This window comes from Pelodiscus sinensis, unplaced genomic scaffold (assembly GCF_049634645.1).
Source record: "Pelodiscus sinensis isolate JC-2024 unplaced genomic scaffold, ASM4963464v1 ctg145, whole genome shotgun sequence".
Classification (NCBI taxonomy): Eukaryota; Metazoa; Chordata; order Testudines; family Trionychidae; genus Pelodiscus; species Pelodiscus sinensis.
The window spans coordinates 176,396-194,875 of NW_027465910.1; the positions used below are offsets into that span (position 1 = coordinate 176,396).

At 68.1% G+C, this 18,480-nt stretch overlaps 1 protein-coding gene across 5 annotated transcripts in view; it reads right to left on the reverse strand.

Annotated features, from left to right (window-relative positions):
- Nucleotides 1-3,536: 3,536 nt before the first annotated feature.
- The window catches only part of PLXNA3 (plexin A3), a 49,168-nt gene continuing 34,224 nt past the window's right edge, over nucleotides 3,537-18,480 (reverse strand). The window contains exons 23-30 of one of the 5 annotated variants that reach the window (XM_075916561.1): nucleotides 16,813-16,972; nucleotides 13,007-13,110; nucleotides 10,913-11,009; nucleotides 10,569-10,756; nucleotides 9,572-9,741; nucleotides 7,273-7,485; nucleotides 6,508-6,658; nucleotides 3,537-4,341 (exon numbers count right to left, since the gene is read on the reverse strand). In XM_075916561.1, coding sequence (XP_075772676.1) covers nucleotides 4,246-4,341; nucleotides 6,508-6,658; nucleotides 7,273-7,485; nucleotides 9,572-9,741; nucleotides 10,569-10,756; nucleotides 10,913-11,009; nucleotides 13,007-13,110; nucleotides 16,813-16,972 — 1,179 coding nt within the window. In that variant the 3' untranslated portion in view covers nucleotides 3,537-4,245. Of the gene's footprint in view, nucleotides 4,342-5,137; nucleotides 6,659-7,272; nucleotides 7,486-9,571; nucleotides 9,742-10,568; nucleotides 10,757-10,912; nucleotides 11,010-13,006; nucleotides 13,111-16,812; nucleotides 16,973-18,480 lie in introns of those variants that run through there. The other 4 variants (XM_075916560.1, XM_075916557.1, XM_075916556.1 and 1 more) reach the window with 4 other exon arrangements.

Consider the following 18,480-nt stretch of genomic DNA (forward strand, 5'->3'; position numbering starts at 1 on the left):
GTATGGTCCAACTCCTTACGTAGCTCCCTAGGAGTCCTCGCTGCTGAGTGCCCCTCCTTAGGGTGCACTTTCTGGCCCCTCTTTTCTGGGGATCTGCCTCTGGAGTCCTTTGGTCTCCTCTGAACAGGGGAGTGGGATTGGTGCCGCAATGCCTTGGTCTTATGCTTCACCGGGGCCGTAGCGCCCTCTGGGACAAAGGAGGGGGTGCCCCGCACCAACTGAGGCCCCTCCGGTGCCGGCGGTTGCTGTGTTGTAGTGTGGGTACCTTGCTGGTTGCTAGGCTTGGGTTGTGAGTGACCTCCACTGGCTGCTGGCTGCAGCACAGCCCAGCAGGGCAGGGGATGAGTCATTATGCAAGGGGGCTTCAAACCTGTCTGACGAGTTATCTCCGAGGGAGCGGAACAATGGGAAGAAGGGGAGTGGAGCCCTGGCTGGGGGCAGGGCTGGAAGTGAGGGAGTTAGTTTTCTGTCTGGGAGCATGAAGGAGACAGCCTAGTGAACGGGGCTGGAATTTAGGGGCCCAGTCTCCCGCATCTCAAGGGGGCTGAGGCATCCTAGGCCTGCCCTGGAACCAGATGACATCTGTGCTGTGCTGTATTCTGGAGAAGCAATAAACTCCCTCTGTTCTACTGGCTGGGGGAGTCTGTCAGTGCCATTACGGGGGTGCAGGAGACGGGAAAACCCCAACGCGCCATCACAGTTGCAGAGAAGACTCTACGAGAAGCCTCTTCAGTCTGGCGTCTCTTTCTCTCCTGGTCCTAGGCTTGAACCCCCTACACCTTAGGCAGGAATCATGGGGGTCGCCAACAGGCATAGGCTTAAGGCAGGACGCGCACTGCTTAAAGCCATGGGTCCCTGGCATCCCCTCCTCGGCCGGGGAGAGGAGTAGGGAATAACAGTGCCCCTTATAATCAACTTGTACCAACTATTTACACTAGAAACTAAAACCGACCAGAAACGTAACTAATTACACAAAGCTAGGGGTAGACTGATTGTCTAGAGCGCTTCAGCTACTGTCATGGGCGGCAAGAAGGAACTGAGGGGGTGAGGGGCCAGCAGGGGTATGTAGGCACCGAAATGCCAGCGCCACTCCAGGGGGCTCCCCACGCTGGCCCTACAGATACCGCCAGGGGAAAAAGGCTCCGGAACTCCGTGCACGCGGCGCGCACACACCTGATTGGAATGGACATGAGCAAGCACTCGAAGAACTGGGGAGTGAGGGCTGCTTGTGTCACTCCTTGCTGGCCAGCAGGGTGCAGACATGCTCTCTGGGGCTGGGGAGGGACCTGAGAGGAGGATCCCAGGCTGGGGCTGTGGGCAGCCCTGTCCCTGAGCGGACACTCGCGGCGGTGCCCCAGAACCTGTCATATTACAACAGCATCTCCTGAGCCTCAGCTGGGGGGGCTGTGACCGGGAAGCAGGACAGTGACTGGGGTGGGGATAGCTGGAAGCAAGTCAGGCTGGGAGAACTGGGGTGAGGGGCAGGTCCCTGGCTCTGGGCTCCCATGTCCCCACAAGGGCGATCACTGAGCACTCCTGGTTCTGGTGCATGGGGTGTCCCTCCGGCTAAGCCCCCACCCCTGCCATCCCGCATGCTGGATGCTCTGAGCCAGGGAGTCTGAACTGGTGGGAGCCCCCGGCCCAGCTGCATAAGGAGCAGCACCAGCACGGTGCCCCCACATCTCTGACAATGGGGACACCCCAATATCTGTCAGGGGGCATGTGTATCGGAGCCCTAACGACACACGGGGCTGAAGGAGGTTGGTTGTTTTTCAGCACTTTAATTAGCAAAAGAAAAGTTAATTATAAAATGAACAGAGAAAACAGCTGCGTGGGAAGGACCTTCCCAAACGTCTGGGGGGAGGCTAAGCCCCCGCGCCCACACGCAGCACCACTATTTACACAGATACCGGGGCTACACTGACATTTCTTACACCAGGACAAAATGTACACCGAACCCCACTGAGACACAATAAATTATTCAGTATTTAAGGCACGGCGCCACCTGGAAAGGGGGCGCTGGGAGGGGGGGTCCCTGGGACCAGGGGTGCTGGAAGGCAGGGATGGGGGGTCCCTGGGACCGGGGGGCGCTGGGAGGCAGGGATGGGGGGTCCCTGGGTCCGGGGGTGCTGGGAGGCAGGGATGGGGGGTCCCTGGGTCCGGGGGTGCTGGGAGGCAGGGATGGGGGGTCCCTGGGACCAGGGGGCGCTGGGAGGCAGAGATGGGGGGTCCCTGGGTCCGGGGGGTGCTGGGAGGCAGGGATGGGGGGTCCCTGGGTCCGGGGGGCGCTGGGAGGCAGGGATGGGGGGTCCCTGGGTCCGGGGGGCGCTGGGAGGCAGGGATGGGGGTCCCTGGGAGGCAGGGATGGGGGTCCCTGGGACCGGGGGGCGCTGGGAGGCAGGGATGGGGGTCCCTGGGACCGGGGGGCGCTGGGAGACAAGGATGGGGGGTCCCTGGGTCCAGAGGGCGCTGGGAGGCAGAGATGGGGGTCCCTGGGACCAGGGGCGCTGGGTGTCAGAGTTAGGAGGCGCCGTGGGGGGCTGACAAGTGGGGTCCCTGGAACCAAGGGTGGGGAAGTGCTGGATGGACACTGCAGCAGCGGGCTCCTGCTGCCAAAACAAGAGGCAAATTCTGACAGCTGTCAAGGGGCTGGGGCACAAGTATTGGGGTGACGGGGGCTGGGGGAGGACCATAGAGTACTGGGGGTGGGGGAGGGGATGTGTGGGGGTGACGGGGGCTGGGGGGGGACCATAGAGTACTGGGGGTGGGGGAGGGGATGTGTGGGGGTAACAGGGGCTGAGGGGGGACCATAGAGTACTGGGGGTGGGGGAGGGGATGTGTGGGGGTGACGGGGCCTGGGGGGGGACCATAGAGTACTGGGGGTGGGGGAGGGGATGTGTGGGGGTGACGGGGCCTGGGGGGGGACCATAGAGTACTGGGGGTGGGGGAGGGGATGTGTGGGGGTGATGGGGGCTGAGGGGGGACCATAGAGTACTGGGGGTGGGGGAGGGGATGTGTGGGGGTGACGGGGGCTGGGGGAGGACCATAGAGTACTGGGGGTGGGGGAGGGGATGTGTGGGGGTGACGGGGGCTGGGGGAGGACCATAGAGTACTGGGGGTGGGGGAGGGGATGTGTGGGGGTGACGGGGGCTGGGGGGGACCATAGAGTACTGGGGGTGGGGGAGGGGATGTGTGGGCGTGACGGGGGCTGAGGGGGGACCATAGAGTACTGGGGGTGGGGGAGGGGAAGTGGAGGGGTGACGGGGGCTGAGGGCAGACCATAGAGTACTGAGGATGGGGGAGGGGATGTGTGGGGCTAACGGGGGCTGGGGGGGGCATAGAGTACTGGGGGTGGGGGAGGGGATGTGTGGGGGTGACGGGGGCTGGGGGAGGACCATAGAGTACTGGGGGTGGGGGAGGGGATGTGTGGAGGTGACAGGGGCTGGGGGGGACCATAGAGTACTGGGGGTGGGGGAGGGGATGTGTGGGGGTGATGGCAACCATAGATTACTGTGGGTGGGGGAGGGGATGTGTGGGGGTGACGGGGGCTGAGGGGGACCATACAGTAATCAGGGTGGGGGAGGGGATGTGTAGGGGTGATGGCGGCTGAGGGGGACCATACAGTAATCAGGGTGGGGGAGGGGATGTGTGGGGGTGATGGCGGCTGGGGGGGGGACCATACAGTAATCAGGGTGGGAGAGGGGATGGGTGGGGGTGATGGCGGCTGGGGGGGGACCATACAGTAATCAGGGTGGGGGAGGGGATGTGTAGGGGTGATGGCGGCTGAGGGGGACCATACAGTAATCAGGGTGGGGGAGGGGATGGGTGGGGGTGATGGCGGCTGGGGGGGGACCATACAGTAATCAGGGTGGGGGAGGGGATGTGTAGGGGTGATGGCGGCTGAGGGGGACCATACAGTAATCAGGGTGGGGGAGGGGATGGGTGGGGGTGATGGGGGCTGATAGGGAGCAGTACAGTCTTGGGAGTGAGGGAGGGGATGTGTTGGGGTGATGGGGGGCTGCCCAATATTGGGGGGGTCACTGCTCCTCAACCAAATCCTCCCCAACCCTGCCCACATTGCCCCCGATTTATTGCTATGAGCCCCGATCCCAGTGTTACTGGGGGGGGCAGCTGCCAAAGGTCCCTTCGCTGCCGTCCAAAGTCCGCCGGCCCCTGAGCCAGGGGTGAAAGGTCACATCTACCCGGAGCAGGGGGAGGGCCCCGGCTAGCCGTAGGGGGCCCCCCTCAGCTGTTGCTGGAGATGAGGGTGATGACTTGCTCGAGTCGCTGGGCCAGCCCCTGCCGCCGGCAGCTCCCATCCCGCTCCAGCGCCCCCAACACCTGCAGGAGCCACAGATCAGGGACTGCACCCCGCACACGGGCACAGGCGCAGCAAGGGAGCTGGGGAGCTCACCTCCTCACCGCAGCGCCCCATGTACTAGCCTGTCGGAGTTAGGGGGCAGACGGTGAGCATGGGGGGTGGCAGTGGGGCTGACCTCAGGGTAATGCACCACGTTCTGGCTGACTGGCAATAGGGGCAGGCAGTGGGTGTGGGGTGCAGTGGCGGGGGGGAGACTCACCTCCTCGCGGTAGCACCCACGTGCTGGCTGGCTGGCAATAGGGGACAGGCGGTGGGTGTGGGGTGCAGTGGCGGGGGGGGAGACTCACCTCCTTGCGGTAGCACCCACGTGCTGGCTGGCTGGCAATAGGGGACAGGCGGTGGGTGTGGGGTGCAGTGGGGGGCGGGGAGACTCACCTCCTTGCGGTAGCGCCCACGTGCTGGCTGGCTGGCAATAGGGGACAGGCGGTGGGTGTGGGGTGCAGTGGCCGGGGGGAGACTCACCTCCTCGCGGTAGCACCCACGTGCTGGCTGGCTGGCAATAGGGGGCAGGCAGTGGGTGTGGGGTGCAGTGGGGGGCGGGGAGACTCACCTCCTTGCGGTAGCACCCACGTGCTGGCTGGTTGGCAATAGGGGGCAGGCGGTGGGTGTGGGGTGCAGTGGGGGGCGGGGAGACTCACCTCCTTGCGGTAGCGCCCACGTGCTGGCTGGCTGGCAATAGGGGCAGGCAGTGGGTGTGGGGTGCAGTGGGGGGCAGGGAGACTCACCTCCTTGTGGTAGCACCCACGTGCTGGCTGGTTGGCAATAGGGGGCAGGCGGTGGGTGTGGGGTGCAGTGGGGGGCGGGGAGACTCACCTCCTTGCGGTAGCACCCACGTGCTGGCTGGCTGGCAATAGGGGCAGGCAGTGGGTGTGGGGTGCAGTGGCGGGGGGGGAGACTCACCTCCTTGCGGTAGCACCCACGTGCTGGCTGGCTGGCAATAGGGGACAGGCGGTGGGTGTGGGGTGCAGTGGGGGGCGGGGAGACTCACCTCCTTGCGGTAGCGCCCACGTGCTGGCTGGCTGGCAATAGGGGACAGGCGGTGGGTGTGGGGTGCAGTGGCCGGGGGGAGACTCACCTCCTCGCGGTAGCACCCACGTGCTGGCTGGCTGGCAATAGGGGGCAGGCAGTGGGTGTGGGGTGCAGTGGGGGGCGGGGAGACTCACCTCCTTGCGGTAGCACCCACGTGCTGGCTGGTTGGCAATAGGGGGCAGGCGGTGGGTGTGGGGTGCAGTGGGGGGCGGGGAGACTCACCTCCTTGCGGTAGCGCCCACGTGCTGGCTGGCTGGCAATAGGGGCAGGCAGTGGGTGTGGGGTGCAGTGGGGGGCAGGGAGACTCACCTCCTTGTGGTAGCACCCACGTGCTGGCTGGCTGGCAATAGGGGACAGGCGGTGGGTGTGGGGTGCAGTGGGGGGCGGGGAGACTCACCTCCTTGCGGTAGCACCCACGTGCTGGCTGGCTGGCAATAGGGGCAGGCGGTGGGTGTGGGGTGCAGTGGGGGGCGGGGAGACTCACCTCCTTGCGGTAGCGCCCACGTGCTGGCTGGCTGGCAATAGGGGACAGGCGGTGGGTGTGGGGTGCAGTGGGGGGCGGGGAGACTCACCTCCTCGCGGTAGCACCCACGTGCTGGCTGGCTGGCAATAGGGGACAGGCAGTGGGTGTGGGGTGCAGTGGGGGGCGGGGAGACTCACCTCCTTGCGGTAGCGCCCACGTGCTGGCTGGCTGGCAATAGGGGACAGGCAGTGGGTGTGGGGTGCAGTGGGGGGCAGGGAGACTCACCTCCTTGTGGTAGCACCCACGTGCTGGCTGGCTGGCAATAGGGGCAGGCAGTGGGTGTGGGGTGCAGTGGGGGGCGGGGAGACTCACCTCCTTGCGGTAGCACCCACGTGCTGGCTGGCTGGCAATAGGGGCAGGCGGTGGGTGTGGGGTGCAGTGGGGGGCGGGGAGACTCACCTCCTTGCGGTAGCGCCCACGTGCTGGCTGGCTGGCAATAGGGGACAGGCGGTGGGTGTGGGGTGCAGTGGGGGGCGGGGAGACTCACCTCCTCGCGGTAGCACCCACGTGCTGGCTGGCTGGCAATAGGGGCAGGCAGTGGGTGTGGGGTGCAGTGGGGGGCGGGGAGACTCACCTCCTCACGATAGCGCCCCACATACTGGTACAGCTCCCCCAGTGCCCCCAGTGTGTTGAACTCGCCGGCGTGCAGCCGCGACTGCTCCCCCAGATACGCATCCATGTCCTGGTCACTGACGGGCGCCATCTTCGCAATGTCACGGTAGTACCTGGGGCAGGTAGGGCTCTCTGCTGACTCCGCCCCCGGCCTTGGGACCACCTCCCCCTGCGACTCCGCCCCAACTTCACCCCCACCCCAAGGCCCCGCCCCAAAGCCCCCAGACCTAGCCCCCATTCATTCTGTCCCCCTCCCAGCTTGGGGAGCTGGCTGCAGGAGGGGGCTCGGGGCAGGGGGGAGTTGGGGGGCTGGCTGCAGGAGGGCTCAGGGCAGGGGGGCTGGAGAGATGCAGGCTCCAGTCGGGGGACAGGCTCCAGGGCTGCCCCAGGCCTGGCTAGGGCTTGGTGTGTGACTTGGCTGAGGGCCAGGGGCAGGGAGGCTGCCCCGCTGTCTGCCCACGTGCACTGCAGATGGCTGGCGTCCCCCAAGCACCAGGTGGGGGCTGAGACCTGGGGCACCTTTTGCCCAGGAAGCAGGACAGAGGCCAGGGGAGGGGCAGCTGGAGCGCGGCTGGGGACGTGGGGGGGAGGGCAGGCCTGTGGCTCTGGGCTCCCTGCCCCCACGAGGACTCCCGGTTCTGGTGCATGGGGCTGCGGGCGGGGCCTGCTGGATGCTCCAAGCTCTGAGAGGCGGCGCCCGGAGCACCCCTGGCCGTGTCCCGCTCACCGCTCCACCCAGCCGCGGTAGCAGGGCAGGTCCTTGGCATAGAGGAGCTTGGTGGAGGGCGAGTCCTTGCCCAGGCGCTGGGGCGACGTGGAGCACGAGTCCATGAAGGTCTGGGCCACAACGGAGAGACACGCGTCCATGGTGCTGCTCTTGTGCACGTCGAACACGAACTGCGGGTTCTTAATCACGTTCACCCAGAACCGCAGGGGCAGGCTGGGGGGCGGGGAAGGGGTTCAGAGAGTGCCAGGGTTCCCCCTGAATCCCCCATTCCCAATCTCCCTCCCCAGAGCCGCAGGGGCAGGGGTTCAGAGAGTGCCAGGGTTCCCCCTGAATCCCCCATTCCCAATCTCCCTCCCCAGAGCCGCAGGGGCAGGGGTTCAGAGAGTGCCAGGGTTCCCCATGAACCCCCCATTCCCAATCTCCATCCCCAGAGCCGCAGGGGCAGGGGTTCAGAGAGTGCCAGGGTTCCCCCTGATTCCCCCATTCCCAATCTCCATCCCCAGAGCCGCAGGGGCAGGCTGGGGGGGCGGGGGAGGGGTTCAGAGAGTGCCAGGGTTCCCCCTGAACCTCCCATTCCCAATCTCCATCCCCAGAGCCGCAGGGGCAGGCTGGGGGGGCGGGGGAGGGGTTCAGAGAGTGCCAGGGTTCCCCCTGAACCCCCCATTCCCAATCTCCCTCCCCAGAGCCACAGGGCCAGGCTGGGGGGCGGGGGAGGGGTTCAGAGAGTGCCAGGGTTCCCCCTGAACCCCCCATTCCCAATCTCCCTCCCCAGAGCCGCAGGGGCAGGGGTTCAGAGAGTGCCAGGGTTTCCCCATGAACCCCCCATTCCCAATCTCCCTCCCCAGAGCCGCAGGGGCAGGGGTTCAGAGAGTGCCAGGGTTCCCCCTGATTCCCCCATTCCCAATCTCCATCCCCAGAGCCGCAGGGGCAGGCTGGGGGGGCGGGGGAGGGGTTCAGAGAGTGCCAGGGTTCCCCCTGAACCCCCCATTCCCAATCTCCCTCCCCAGAGCCACAGGGCCAGGCTGGGGGGCGGGGGAGGGGTTCAGAGAGTGCCAGGGTTCCCCCTGATTCCCCCATTCCCAATCTCCATCCCCAGAGCCGCAGGGGCAGGCTGGGGGGGCGGGGGAGGGGTTCAGAGCGTGCCAGGGTTCCCCCTGAACCCCCCATTCCCAATCTCCCTCCCCAGAGCCACAGGGCCAGGCTCGGGGGCAGGGGAGGGGTTCAGAGAGTGCCAGGGTTCCCCCTGAACCCCCCATTCCCAATCTCCCTCCCCAGAGCCGCAGGGGCAGGCTGGGGGGGCGGGGGAGGGGTTCAGAGAGTGCCAGGGTTCCCCCTGAACCCCCCATTCCCAATCTCCCTCCCCAGAGCCGCAGGGCCAGGCTGGGGGGCGGGGGAGGGGTTCAGAGAGTGCCAGGGTTCCCCCTGAACCCCCCATTCCCAATCTCCATCCCCAGAGCCGCAGGGGCAGGCTGGGGGGGCGGGGGAGGGGTTCAGAGAGTGCCAGGATTCCCCCTGAACCCCCCCATTCCTAATCTCCCTCCCCAGAGCCGCAGGGGCAGGCTGGGGGGCCGGGGGAGGGGTTCAGAGAGTGCCAGGATTCCCCCTGAACCCCCCCATTCCCAATCTCCCTCCCCAGAGCCGCAGGGGCAGGCTGGGGGGCAGGGGAGGGGTTCAGAGAGTGCCAGGGTTCCCCCTGAACCCCCCATTCCCAATCTCCCTCCCCAGAGCCGCAGGGGCAGGCTGGGGGGCGGGGGAGGGGTTCAGAGAGTACCAGGATTCCCCCTGAACCCCCCATTCCCAATCTCCCTCCCCAGAGCCGCAGGGGCAGGCTAGCCAGGGGCGAGGGGTTCAGAGAGTGCCAGGGTTCCCCCTGAACCCCCCATTCCCAATCTCCATCCCCAGAGCCGCAGGGGCAGGCTGGGGGGCGGGGGAGGGGTTCAGAGAGTGCCAGGGTTCCCCCTGAACCCCCCATTCCCAATCTCCCTCCCCAGAGCTGCAGGGGCAGGCTGGGGGGCGGGGGAGGGGTTCAGAGAGTGCCAGGGTTCCCCCTGAACCCCCCATTCCCAATCTCCCTCCCCAGAGCCGCAGGGGCAGGCTGGGGGGCGGGGGAGGGGTTCAGAGAGTGCCAGGGTTCCCCCTGAACCCCCCATTCCCAATCTCCCTCCCCAGAGCCGCAGGGGCAGGCTGGAGGGCGGGGGAGGCGTTCAGAGAGTGCCAGGGTTCCCCCTGAACCTCCCATTCCCAATCTCCCTCCCCAGAGCCGCAGGGGCAGGCAGGGCCGGAGCCCTGGGGCTCTCACCAGTTGCTTTTCCACGTGTGCCGCACGTCGGGGTCACCGATCTGGCGCCGATCTGCCTGCTCGTCCAGGAAGTCGAACATGTACTTGATAGGCAGGGGCAGGGCACTGGCTCGGTGCGCCGTGCTGAACAGCGTCTCAAACAGGTCGTCCACGAACTTCTGCAACGTGCCCTGGGGGCGCCGGGGGTCAGCCGGGCCAGGCCGGGCCCCCACGAGGCCCCTGGGTCCTCCACACACGCCCATCCCCTGCACAGGGACATGCCTCCCCATTGGGCCCCCACATGTGCTCATCCTCTTATGGTGCCCAGACCCCACAGCACCCTGGCCCCCTGTGTTCGCTCACTTTTCTGGTGATCTCTACTCTCCTGCACTGATCTGTAGTAAGGTGGGGGGAACGTGCCTCAGTTTCCCAGCTGGCCATGGGAATTTTGGATGTGACTCACTGAGGTTACAAAGGAGAAGGTGGGGTGGCTGCAGGACTGAGATGAGGCTGCTGGGTAGGGGAGGGGTCTCAGTTGACTTGGGGGGCAAGGAGGGGGCAGGGCCCTGGTTTGGGGGCAGGGCTCTGGCTCTGGGCCCCCTCCCCAAGCTGGGCTGTCCTGGCGGCTCGGTGCTGCCGAGTCTGTTCTCCACTGTGCCCCGTCTCCTCAGCCCCCCCGCTGTGCTCCCGCCAGTTGAGCCCCTTGCCTGGCTGGGGGGGGGGGGGCTAGTGACTCTCCCACACCTTGTTGGCACCCCCACGCCCACCCATCACCCCCATGGTGCCCTAGCCCCACATGCACACATGCCCTCCCCCCACAACAGCACCCTGGCTGGGCCCCGGGCCTCATATGCCCTTCCAGGCCCCCACATGGCCCACTAGACCCTGCATGGCATTGACCCCTGCAGAGCTCCCTGCCCCATACCATCCCCCCACAGCCTCTCAGCATGGCCCCTGGCCCCCCCATTGCCCTTGGCCTGTGCCAGCCCCACCCTGGCCCCAGCACCGCACCCTGTACCTTGGTGGCCAGGAGCCGGGTGAGGTAGATTTCTGACACCATCTTGCTGCCCCCCTCCTTGGGGTCGGCCAGCGGGTCATGGCTGCGGACGAGGTGCCAGAGGCGGGTGCCGCCCTCGCGCTCCGGGCTCAGCGTGGGGGCCTGGGGGCGCAGGCTGTCTGGGTTGCTGGATGTCCGCAGGAGGCTCTCTGGGTGGGAAGGGACAGATGGACTGACATCGCCCAGGGGCATATGGGCCGCTGGCTCCCCCAGGCTGGGGGCAAGAGTGCCGGGTGCGGAGCCTGGTGTTGGGGGGCCGCCCCTGATTCTGAGTGGCCCTGGCAGGGATCCCAGGGGGCACTTACCGTAGCGGCTCAGTGAGCGACTGAAGGTGCAGGAGTTAGGCAGGTTGCTCCCTGAGACCTGCCGGGGCGTCAGGGCCACCCTGGAACCATCAGTCACCTGGGGGGAGGCAGCAGGTTAGGGGGCCGGGGGAAACGGGGGGAGCAAGGGGACGTGGAGCGGGGGGTGGGGAAAAGCACGGGGAGGGGTGCTGGGCAGGAGGAAAGGGGAGAACTGGGGCAGAGGCAGGGGAGGTGGGGAGTTGTGGGCAGAGCAGGGGGACGTGAGGTGCTGGGCAGGAGGAAAGGGGAGAACTGGGGCAGAGGCAGAGAAGTGGGGAGTTGTGGGCAGAGCAGGGGGACGTGAGGTGCTGGGCAGGAGGAAAGGGGAGAACTGGGGCAGAGGCAGAGAAGTGGGGAGTTGTGGGCAGAGCAGGGGGACGTGAGGTGCTGGGCAGGAGGAAAGGGGAGAACTGGGGCAGAGGCAGAGAAGTGGGGAGTTGTGGGCGGAGCAAGGGGACGTGAGGTGCTGGGCAGGAGGAAAGGGGAGAACTGGGGCAGAGGCAGAGAAGTGGGGAGTTGTGGGCGGAGCAAGGGGACGTGAGGTGCTGGGCAGGAGGAAAGGGGAGAACTGGGGCAGAGGCAGAGAAGTGGGGAGTTGTGGGCGGAGCAAGGGGACGTGAGGTGCTGGGCAGGAGGAAAGGGGAGAACTGGGGCAGAGGCAGAGAAGTGGGGAGGGGTGGTGGGGAGTTGTGGGCGGAGCAGGGGGACGTGAGGTGCTGGGCAGGAGGAAAGGGGAGAACTGGGGCAGAGGCAGAGAAGTGGGGACTTGTGGGCGGAGCAGGGGGACGTGAGGTGCTGGGCAGGAGGAAAGGGGAGAGCTGGGGCAGAGGCAGAGAAGTGGGGAGTTGAGGGAAGACCAGGGGGACGTGAGGTGCTGGGCAGGAGGAAAGGGGAGAACTGGGGCAGAGGCAGGGGAGGTGGGGAGTTGTGGGCAGAGCAGGGGGACGTGAGGTGCTGGGCAGGCGGAAAGGGGAGAACTGGGGCAGAGGCAGAGAAGTGGGGAGTTGTGGGCAGAGCAGGGGGACGTGAGGTGCTGGGCAGGAGGAAAGGGGAGAACTGGGGCAGAGGCAGAGAAGTGGGGAGTTGTGGGCGGAGCAAGGGGACGTGAGGTGCTGGGCAGGAGGAAAGGGGAGAACTGGGGCAGAGGCAGAGAAGTGGGGACTTGTGGGCGGAGCAGGGGGACGTGAGGTGCTGGGCAGGAGGAAAGGGGAGAACTGGGGCAGAGGCAGAGAAGTGGGGAGTTGTGGGCGGAGCAGGGGGACGTGAGGTGCTGGGCAGGAGGAAAGGGGAGAACTGGGGCAGAGGCAGGAGAGATGGGGAGTTGTGGGCAGAGCAGGGGGACGTGAGGTGCTGGGCAGGAGGAAAGGGGAGAACTGGGGCAGAGGCAGAGAAGTGGGGAGTTGTGGGCGGAGCAGGGGGACGTGAGGTGCTGGGCAGGAGGAAAGGGGAGAACTGGGGCAGAGGCAGGGGAGGTGGGGAGTTGTGGGCGGAGCAGGGGGACGTGAGGTGCTGGGCAGGAGGAAAGGGGAGAACTGGGGCAGAGGCAGGGGAGGTGGGGAGTTGTGGGCGGAGCTGGGGGACGTGAGGTGCTGGGCAGGAGGAAAGGGGAGAACTGGGGCAGAGGCAGAGAAGTGGGGAGTTGTGGGCGGAGCAGGGGGACGTGAGGTGCTGGGCAGGAGGAAAGGGGAGAACTGGGGCAGAGGCAGGGGAGGTGGGGAGTTGTGGGCGGAGCTGGGGGACGTGAGGTGCTGGGCAGGAGGAAAGGGGAGAACTGGGGCAGAGGCAGAGAAGCGGGGAGTTGTGGGCGGAGCAGGGGGACGTGAGGTGCTGGGCAGGAGGAAAGGGGAGAACTGGGGCAGAGGCAGGGGAGGTGGGGAGTTGTGGGCGGAGCAGGGGGACGTGAGGTGCTGGGCAGGAGGAAAGGGGAGAACTGGGGCAGAGGCAGGGGAGGTGGGGAGTTGTGGGCGGAGCAGGGGGACGTGAGGTGCTGGGCAGGAGGAAACGGGAAAAATGGGGCAGAAGCGGGGAAGTGGGGGGCTGTGGGAAACCCCTCACCTGGTAGTGACCCAGTGTGTTCAGCTGCTGCCAGTCGCCCTCGATGCGGCTTGTCGCATCTTCATCTCGCAGGAGCGTGGGGCCTGATTGTCCCTGGTGCCACTCTGGGTACGGAGGAGGGAGTCTCAGTGCCCGGACAGTGCCCCTCCCTCACTACTCCCCCCTCCTGCCCTCAGCCACCACAGCAGCACTGAGCCTGCAGGGACCCCACAGACCCCTGTGCCTAAAGCCTCGTCAGCCCCTTTCCAGCCTCCCTCAAGGCGCTGGGAGTAGGGCACCCCCCATACCCAGGTCCGTGTCACTGGCCCAGGGGCGCCGGGACTAGGGCACCCCCCGTACCCGTCGCACCCAGCTCTGTGTCACTGGCCCGGGGGCGCCAGGACTAGGGCACCCCCCGTATCCCTCGTACCCAGCTCCGTGTCACTGGCCCGGGGGCGCCAGGAGTAGGGCACCCCCCGTACCCCTCGCACCCAGCTCCGCGTCGCTGGCGGGGGTGCCGGGACTAGGGCACCCCCTGTACCCCTCGCACCCAGCTCCGCGTCGCTGGCGGGGGCGCCGGGACTAGGGCACCCCCTGTACCCCTCGCACCCAGCTCCGCGTTGCTGGCGGGGGCGCCGGGACTAGGGCACCCCCTGTACCCCTCGCACCCAGCTCCGCGTTGCTGGCGGGGGCGCCGGGACTAGGGCACCCCCTGTACCCCTCGCACCCAGCTCCGCGTTGCTGGCGGGGGCGCCGGGACTAGGCCACCCCCCCGAACCCCTCGCACCCAGCTCTGTGTCTCTGGCCCGGGGGCGCTGGGAGTAGGGCACACCCCCGAACCCCTCACACCCAGCTCCGTGTCTCTGGCCCGGGGGCGCTGGGAGTAGGGCACCCCCCCGAACCCCTCACACCCAGCTCCGTGTCTCTGGCCCGGGGGTGCTGGGACTAGGGCACCCCCCCGAACCCCTCGCACCCAGCTCTGTGTCTCTGGCCCGGGGGCGCTGGGAGTAGGGCACACCCCCGAACCCCTCACACCCAGCTCCGTGTCTCTGGCCCGGGGGCGCTGGGAGTAGGGCACCCCCCCGAACCCCTCACACCCAGCTCCGTGTCTCTGGCCCGGGGGTGCTGGGACTAGGGCACCCCCCCGAACCCCTCACACCCAGCTCCGTGTCTCTGGCCCGGGGGCGCTGCGAGTAGGGCACCCCCCCAAACCCCTCACACCCAGCTCCGTGTCTCTGGCCCGGGGGCGCTGAGACTAGGGCACCCCCCCCATACCCAGCTCCATGTCTCTGGCCCGGGGGCGCTGGGACTAGGGCAACCCCCATACCCAGCTCCGTGTCACTGGCCCGGGGGCGCTGGGAGTAGGGCACCCCCTGTACCCCTCGCACCCAGCTCCGCGTCCCTGGCCCAGGGGCGCCGGGACTAGGGCACCCCCTGTACCCCTCGCACCCAGCTCCGCGTCGCTGGCGGGGGCGCCGGGACTAGGACACCCCCCCGAACCCCTCGCACCCAGCTCCGTGTCTCTGGCCTGGGGGCGCTGGGACTAGGGCATCCCCCCGAACCCCTCGCACCCAGCTCCGTGTCTCTGGCCCGGGGGCGCTGGGAGTAGGGCACCCCCCCGAACTCCTCACACCCAGCTCCGTGTCTCTGGCCCGGGGGCGCTGGGACTAGGGCATCCCCCCGAACCCCTCGCACCCAGCTCCGTGTCTCTGGCCCGGGGGCGCTGGGAGTAGGGCACCCCCCCGAACTCCTCACACCCAGCTCCGTGTCTCTGGCCCGGGGGCGCTGGGAGTAGGGCACCCCCCCGAACTCCTCACACCCAGCTCCGTGTCTCTGACCCGGGGGCGCTGGGACTAGGACACCCCCCCGAACCCCTCACACCCAGCTCCGTGTCTCTGGCCCGGGGGCGCTGGGAGTAGGGCACCCCCCCGAACCCCTCGCACCCAGCTCCGTGTCTCTGGCCCGGGGGCGCTGGGAGTAGAGCACCCCCCCGAACTCCTCACACCCAGCTCCGTGTCTCTGGCCCGGGGGCGCTGGGAGTAGGGCACCCCCCCGAATCCCTCACACCCAGCTCCGTGTCTCTGGCCCGGGGGCGCTGAGACTAGGGCACCCCCCATACCCAGCTCCATGTCTCTGGCCCGGGGGCGCTGGGACTAGGGCACCCCCCATACCCAGCTCCGTGTCACTGGCCCGGGGGCGCTGGGAGTAGGGCACCCCCCCGAACCCCTCGCACCCAGCTCCATGTCTCTGGCCCGGGGGCGCTGGGACTAGGGCACCCCCCCGAACCCCTCACACCCAACTCCGTGTCACTGGCCCGGGGGCGCTGGGAGTAGGGCACCCCCCCGAACCCCTCACACCCAGCTCCGTGTCACTGGCCCGGGGGCGCTGGGACTAGGGCACCCCCCCGAACCCCTCACACCCAGCTCCGTGTCTCTGGCCCGGGGGTGCTGGGACTAGGGCACCCCCCCAAACTCCTCACACCCAGCTCCGTGTCTCTGGCCCGGGGGCGCTGGGAGTAGGGCACCCCCCGTACCCAGCTCCGTGTCTCTGGCCCAGGGGTGCTGGGACTAGGGCACCCCCCCGAACTCCTCACACCCAGCTCCGTGTCTCTGGCCCGGGGGCGCTGAGACTAGGGCACCCCCCCTCACCCCTCACACCCAGCTCGGTGTCTCTGTCCCGGGGGTGCTGGGACTAGGGCACCCCTCACACCCAGCTCCGTGTCACTGGCCCGGGGGCGCTGGGAGTAGGGCACCCCCCCGAACTCCTCACACCCAGCTCCGTGTCTCTGGCCCGGGGGCGCTGGGACTAGGGCACCCCCCCGAACTCCTCACACCCAGCTCCGTGTCTCTGGCCCGGGGGCGCTGGGACTAGGGCACCCCCCCAAACTCCTCACACCCAGCTCCGTGTCTCTGGCCCGGGGGCGCTGGGAGTAGGGCACCCCCCGTACCCAGCTCCGTGTCTCTGGCCCAGGGGTGCTGGGACTAGGGCACCCCCCCGAACTCCTCACACCCAGCTCCGTGTCTCTGGCCCGGGGGCGCTGAGACTAGGGCACCCCCCCGAACCCCTCACACCCAGCTCGGTGTCTCTGTCCCGGGGGTGCTGGGACTAGGGCACCCCTCACACCCAGCTCCGTGTCACTGGCCCGGGGGCGCTGGGACTAGGGCACCCCCCCGAACCCCTCACACCCAGCTCCGTGTCTCTGGCCCGGGGGCGCTGGGAGTAGGGCACCCCCCCGAACCCCTCGCACCCAGCTCCGTGTCTCTGGCCCGGGGGTGCTGGGACTAGGGCACCCCCCATACCCAGCTCCATGTCTCTGGCACGGGGGCGCTGAGACTAGGGCACCCCCCATACCCAGCTCCGTGTCACTGGCCCGGGGGCGCTGGGAGTAGGGCACCCCCCCGAACTCCTCACACCCAGCTCCATGTCTCTGGCCCGGGGGCGCTGGGAGTAGGGCACCCCCCCGAACCCCTCACACCCAGCTCCGTGTCACTGGCCCGGGGGCGCTGGGAGTAGGGCACCCCCCCTCACCCCTCACACCCAGCTCCGTGTCACTGGCCCGGGGGCGCTGGGAGTAGGGCACCCCCCCAAACTCCTCACACCCAGCTCCGTGTCTCTGGCACGGGGGCGCTGGGAGTAGGGCACCCCCCTGAACCCCTCACACCCAGCTCCGTGTCTCTGGCCCGGGGGCGCTGGGAGTAGGGCACCCCCCCGAACTCCTCACACCCAGCTCCGTGTCTCTGGCCCGGGGGCGCTGGGAGTAGGGCACCCCTCACACCCAGCTCCATGTCTCTGGCCCGGGGGCGCTGAGACTAGGGCACCCCCCATACCCAGCTCCGTGTCACTGGCCCGGGGGCGCTGGGAGTAGGGCACCCCCCTGTACACAGCATCCAGCAGCTTCTCCTTCGTCTGGCTGATGGTGTCACAGTTCAGCACCTTGACGGGCACCTCAGGCCCACCGGGGGCATCCGGGCTGGCACAGAGAAGCGTCTGGGGGGCGGCAGGAGGAGGGGGGTCAGTCTGGCACAGGGCAGCGTCTGGGGGGGCAGAAATTTGGGAGAATCAGGCTGGCATAGGGCAGCATCTGGGGGTGGCAGTTCAAGGGTGTTAAGCTGGCACAGGCAGCACAGGCGGGTGGCAGGTCAGGGGTCGGGCTGGCACAGGGCAGTGTCTGGGGGGATGGCAGGTCAGGGGTCGGGCTGGCACAGGGCAGTGTCTGGGGGGATGGCAGGTCAGGGGTCGGGCTGGCACAGGGCAGTGTCTGGGGGGATGGCAGGTCGGGGGGCAGGCTGGCACAGAGCAGTGTCTGGGGGGATGGCAGGTCGGGGGGTCGGGCTGGCACAGGGCAGTGTCTAGGGGGATGGCAGGTCGGGGGGCAGGCTGGCACAGAGCAGTGTCTGGGGGGATGGCAGGTCGGGGGGCAGGATGGCACAGAGCAGTGTCTACGGGGATGGCAGGTCGGGGGCGGGCTGGCACAGGGCAGTGTCTGGGGGGATGGCAGGTCGGGGGGGCGGGCTGGCACAGAGCAGTGTCTAGGGGGATGGCAGGTCGGGGGGGCGGGCTGGCACAGAGCAGTGTCTAGGGGGATGGCAGGTCAGGGGTCGGGCTGGCACAGAGCAGTGTCTAGGGGGATGGCAGGTCGGGGGGGCGGGCTGGCACAGAGCAGTGTCTGGGGGGATGGCAGGTCGGGGGGTCGGGCTGGCACAGAGCAGTGTCTGGGGGGATGGCAGGTCGGGGGGGCGGGCTGGCACAGAGCAGTGTCTGGGGGGATGGCAGGTCGGGGGAGGGCTGGCACAGGGCAGTGTCTGGGGGGATGGCAGGTCGGGGGGGGCGGGCTGGCACAGAGCAGTGTCTGGGGGGATGACAGGTCGGGGGGGCGGGCTGGCACAGAGCAGTGTCTGGGGGGATGGCAGGTCGGGGGCGGGCTGGCACAGAGCAGTGTCTGGGGGGATGGCAGGTCGGGGGGGCGGGCTGGCACAGAGCAGTGTCTGGGGGATGGCAGGTTGGGGGCGGGCTGGCACAGGGCAGTGTCTGGGGGGATGGCAGGTTGGGGGCGGGCTGGCACAGAGCAGTGTCTGGGGGATGGCAGGTTGGGGGCGGGCTGGCACAGGGCAGTGTCTGGGGGATGGCAGGTTGGGGGCGGGCTGGCACAGAGCAGTGTCTGGGGGGATGGCAGGTTGGGGGCGGGCTGGCACAGGGCAGTGTCTGGGGGATGGCAGGTTGGGGGCGGGCTGGCACAGGGCAGTGTCTGGGGGATGGCAGGTTGGGGGCGGGCTGGCACAGAGCAGTGTCTGGGGGGATGGCAGGTTGGGGGCGGGCTGGCACAGAGCAGTGTCTGGGGGGATGGCAGGTTGGGGGCGGGCTGGCACAGGGCAGTGTCTGGGGGGATGGCAGGTTGGGGGCGGGCTGGCACAGGGCAGTGTCTGGGGGGATGGCAGGTTGGGGGCGGGCTGGCACAGAGCAGTGTCTGGGGGGATGGCAGGTCGGGGGGGCGGGCT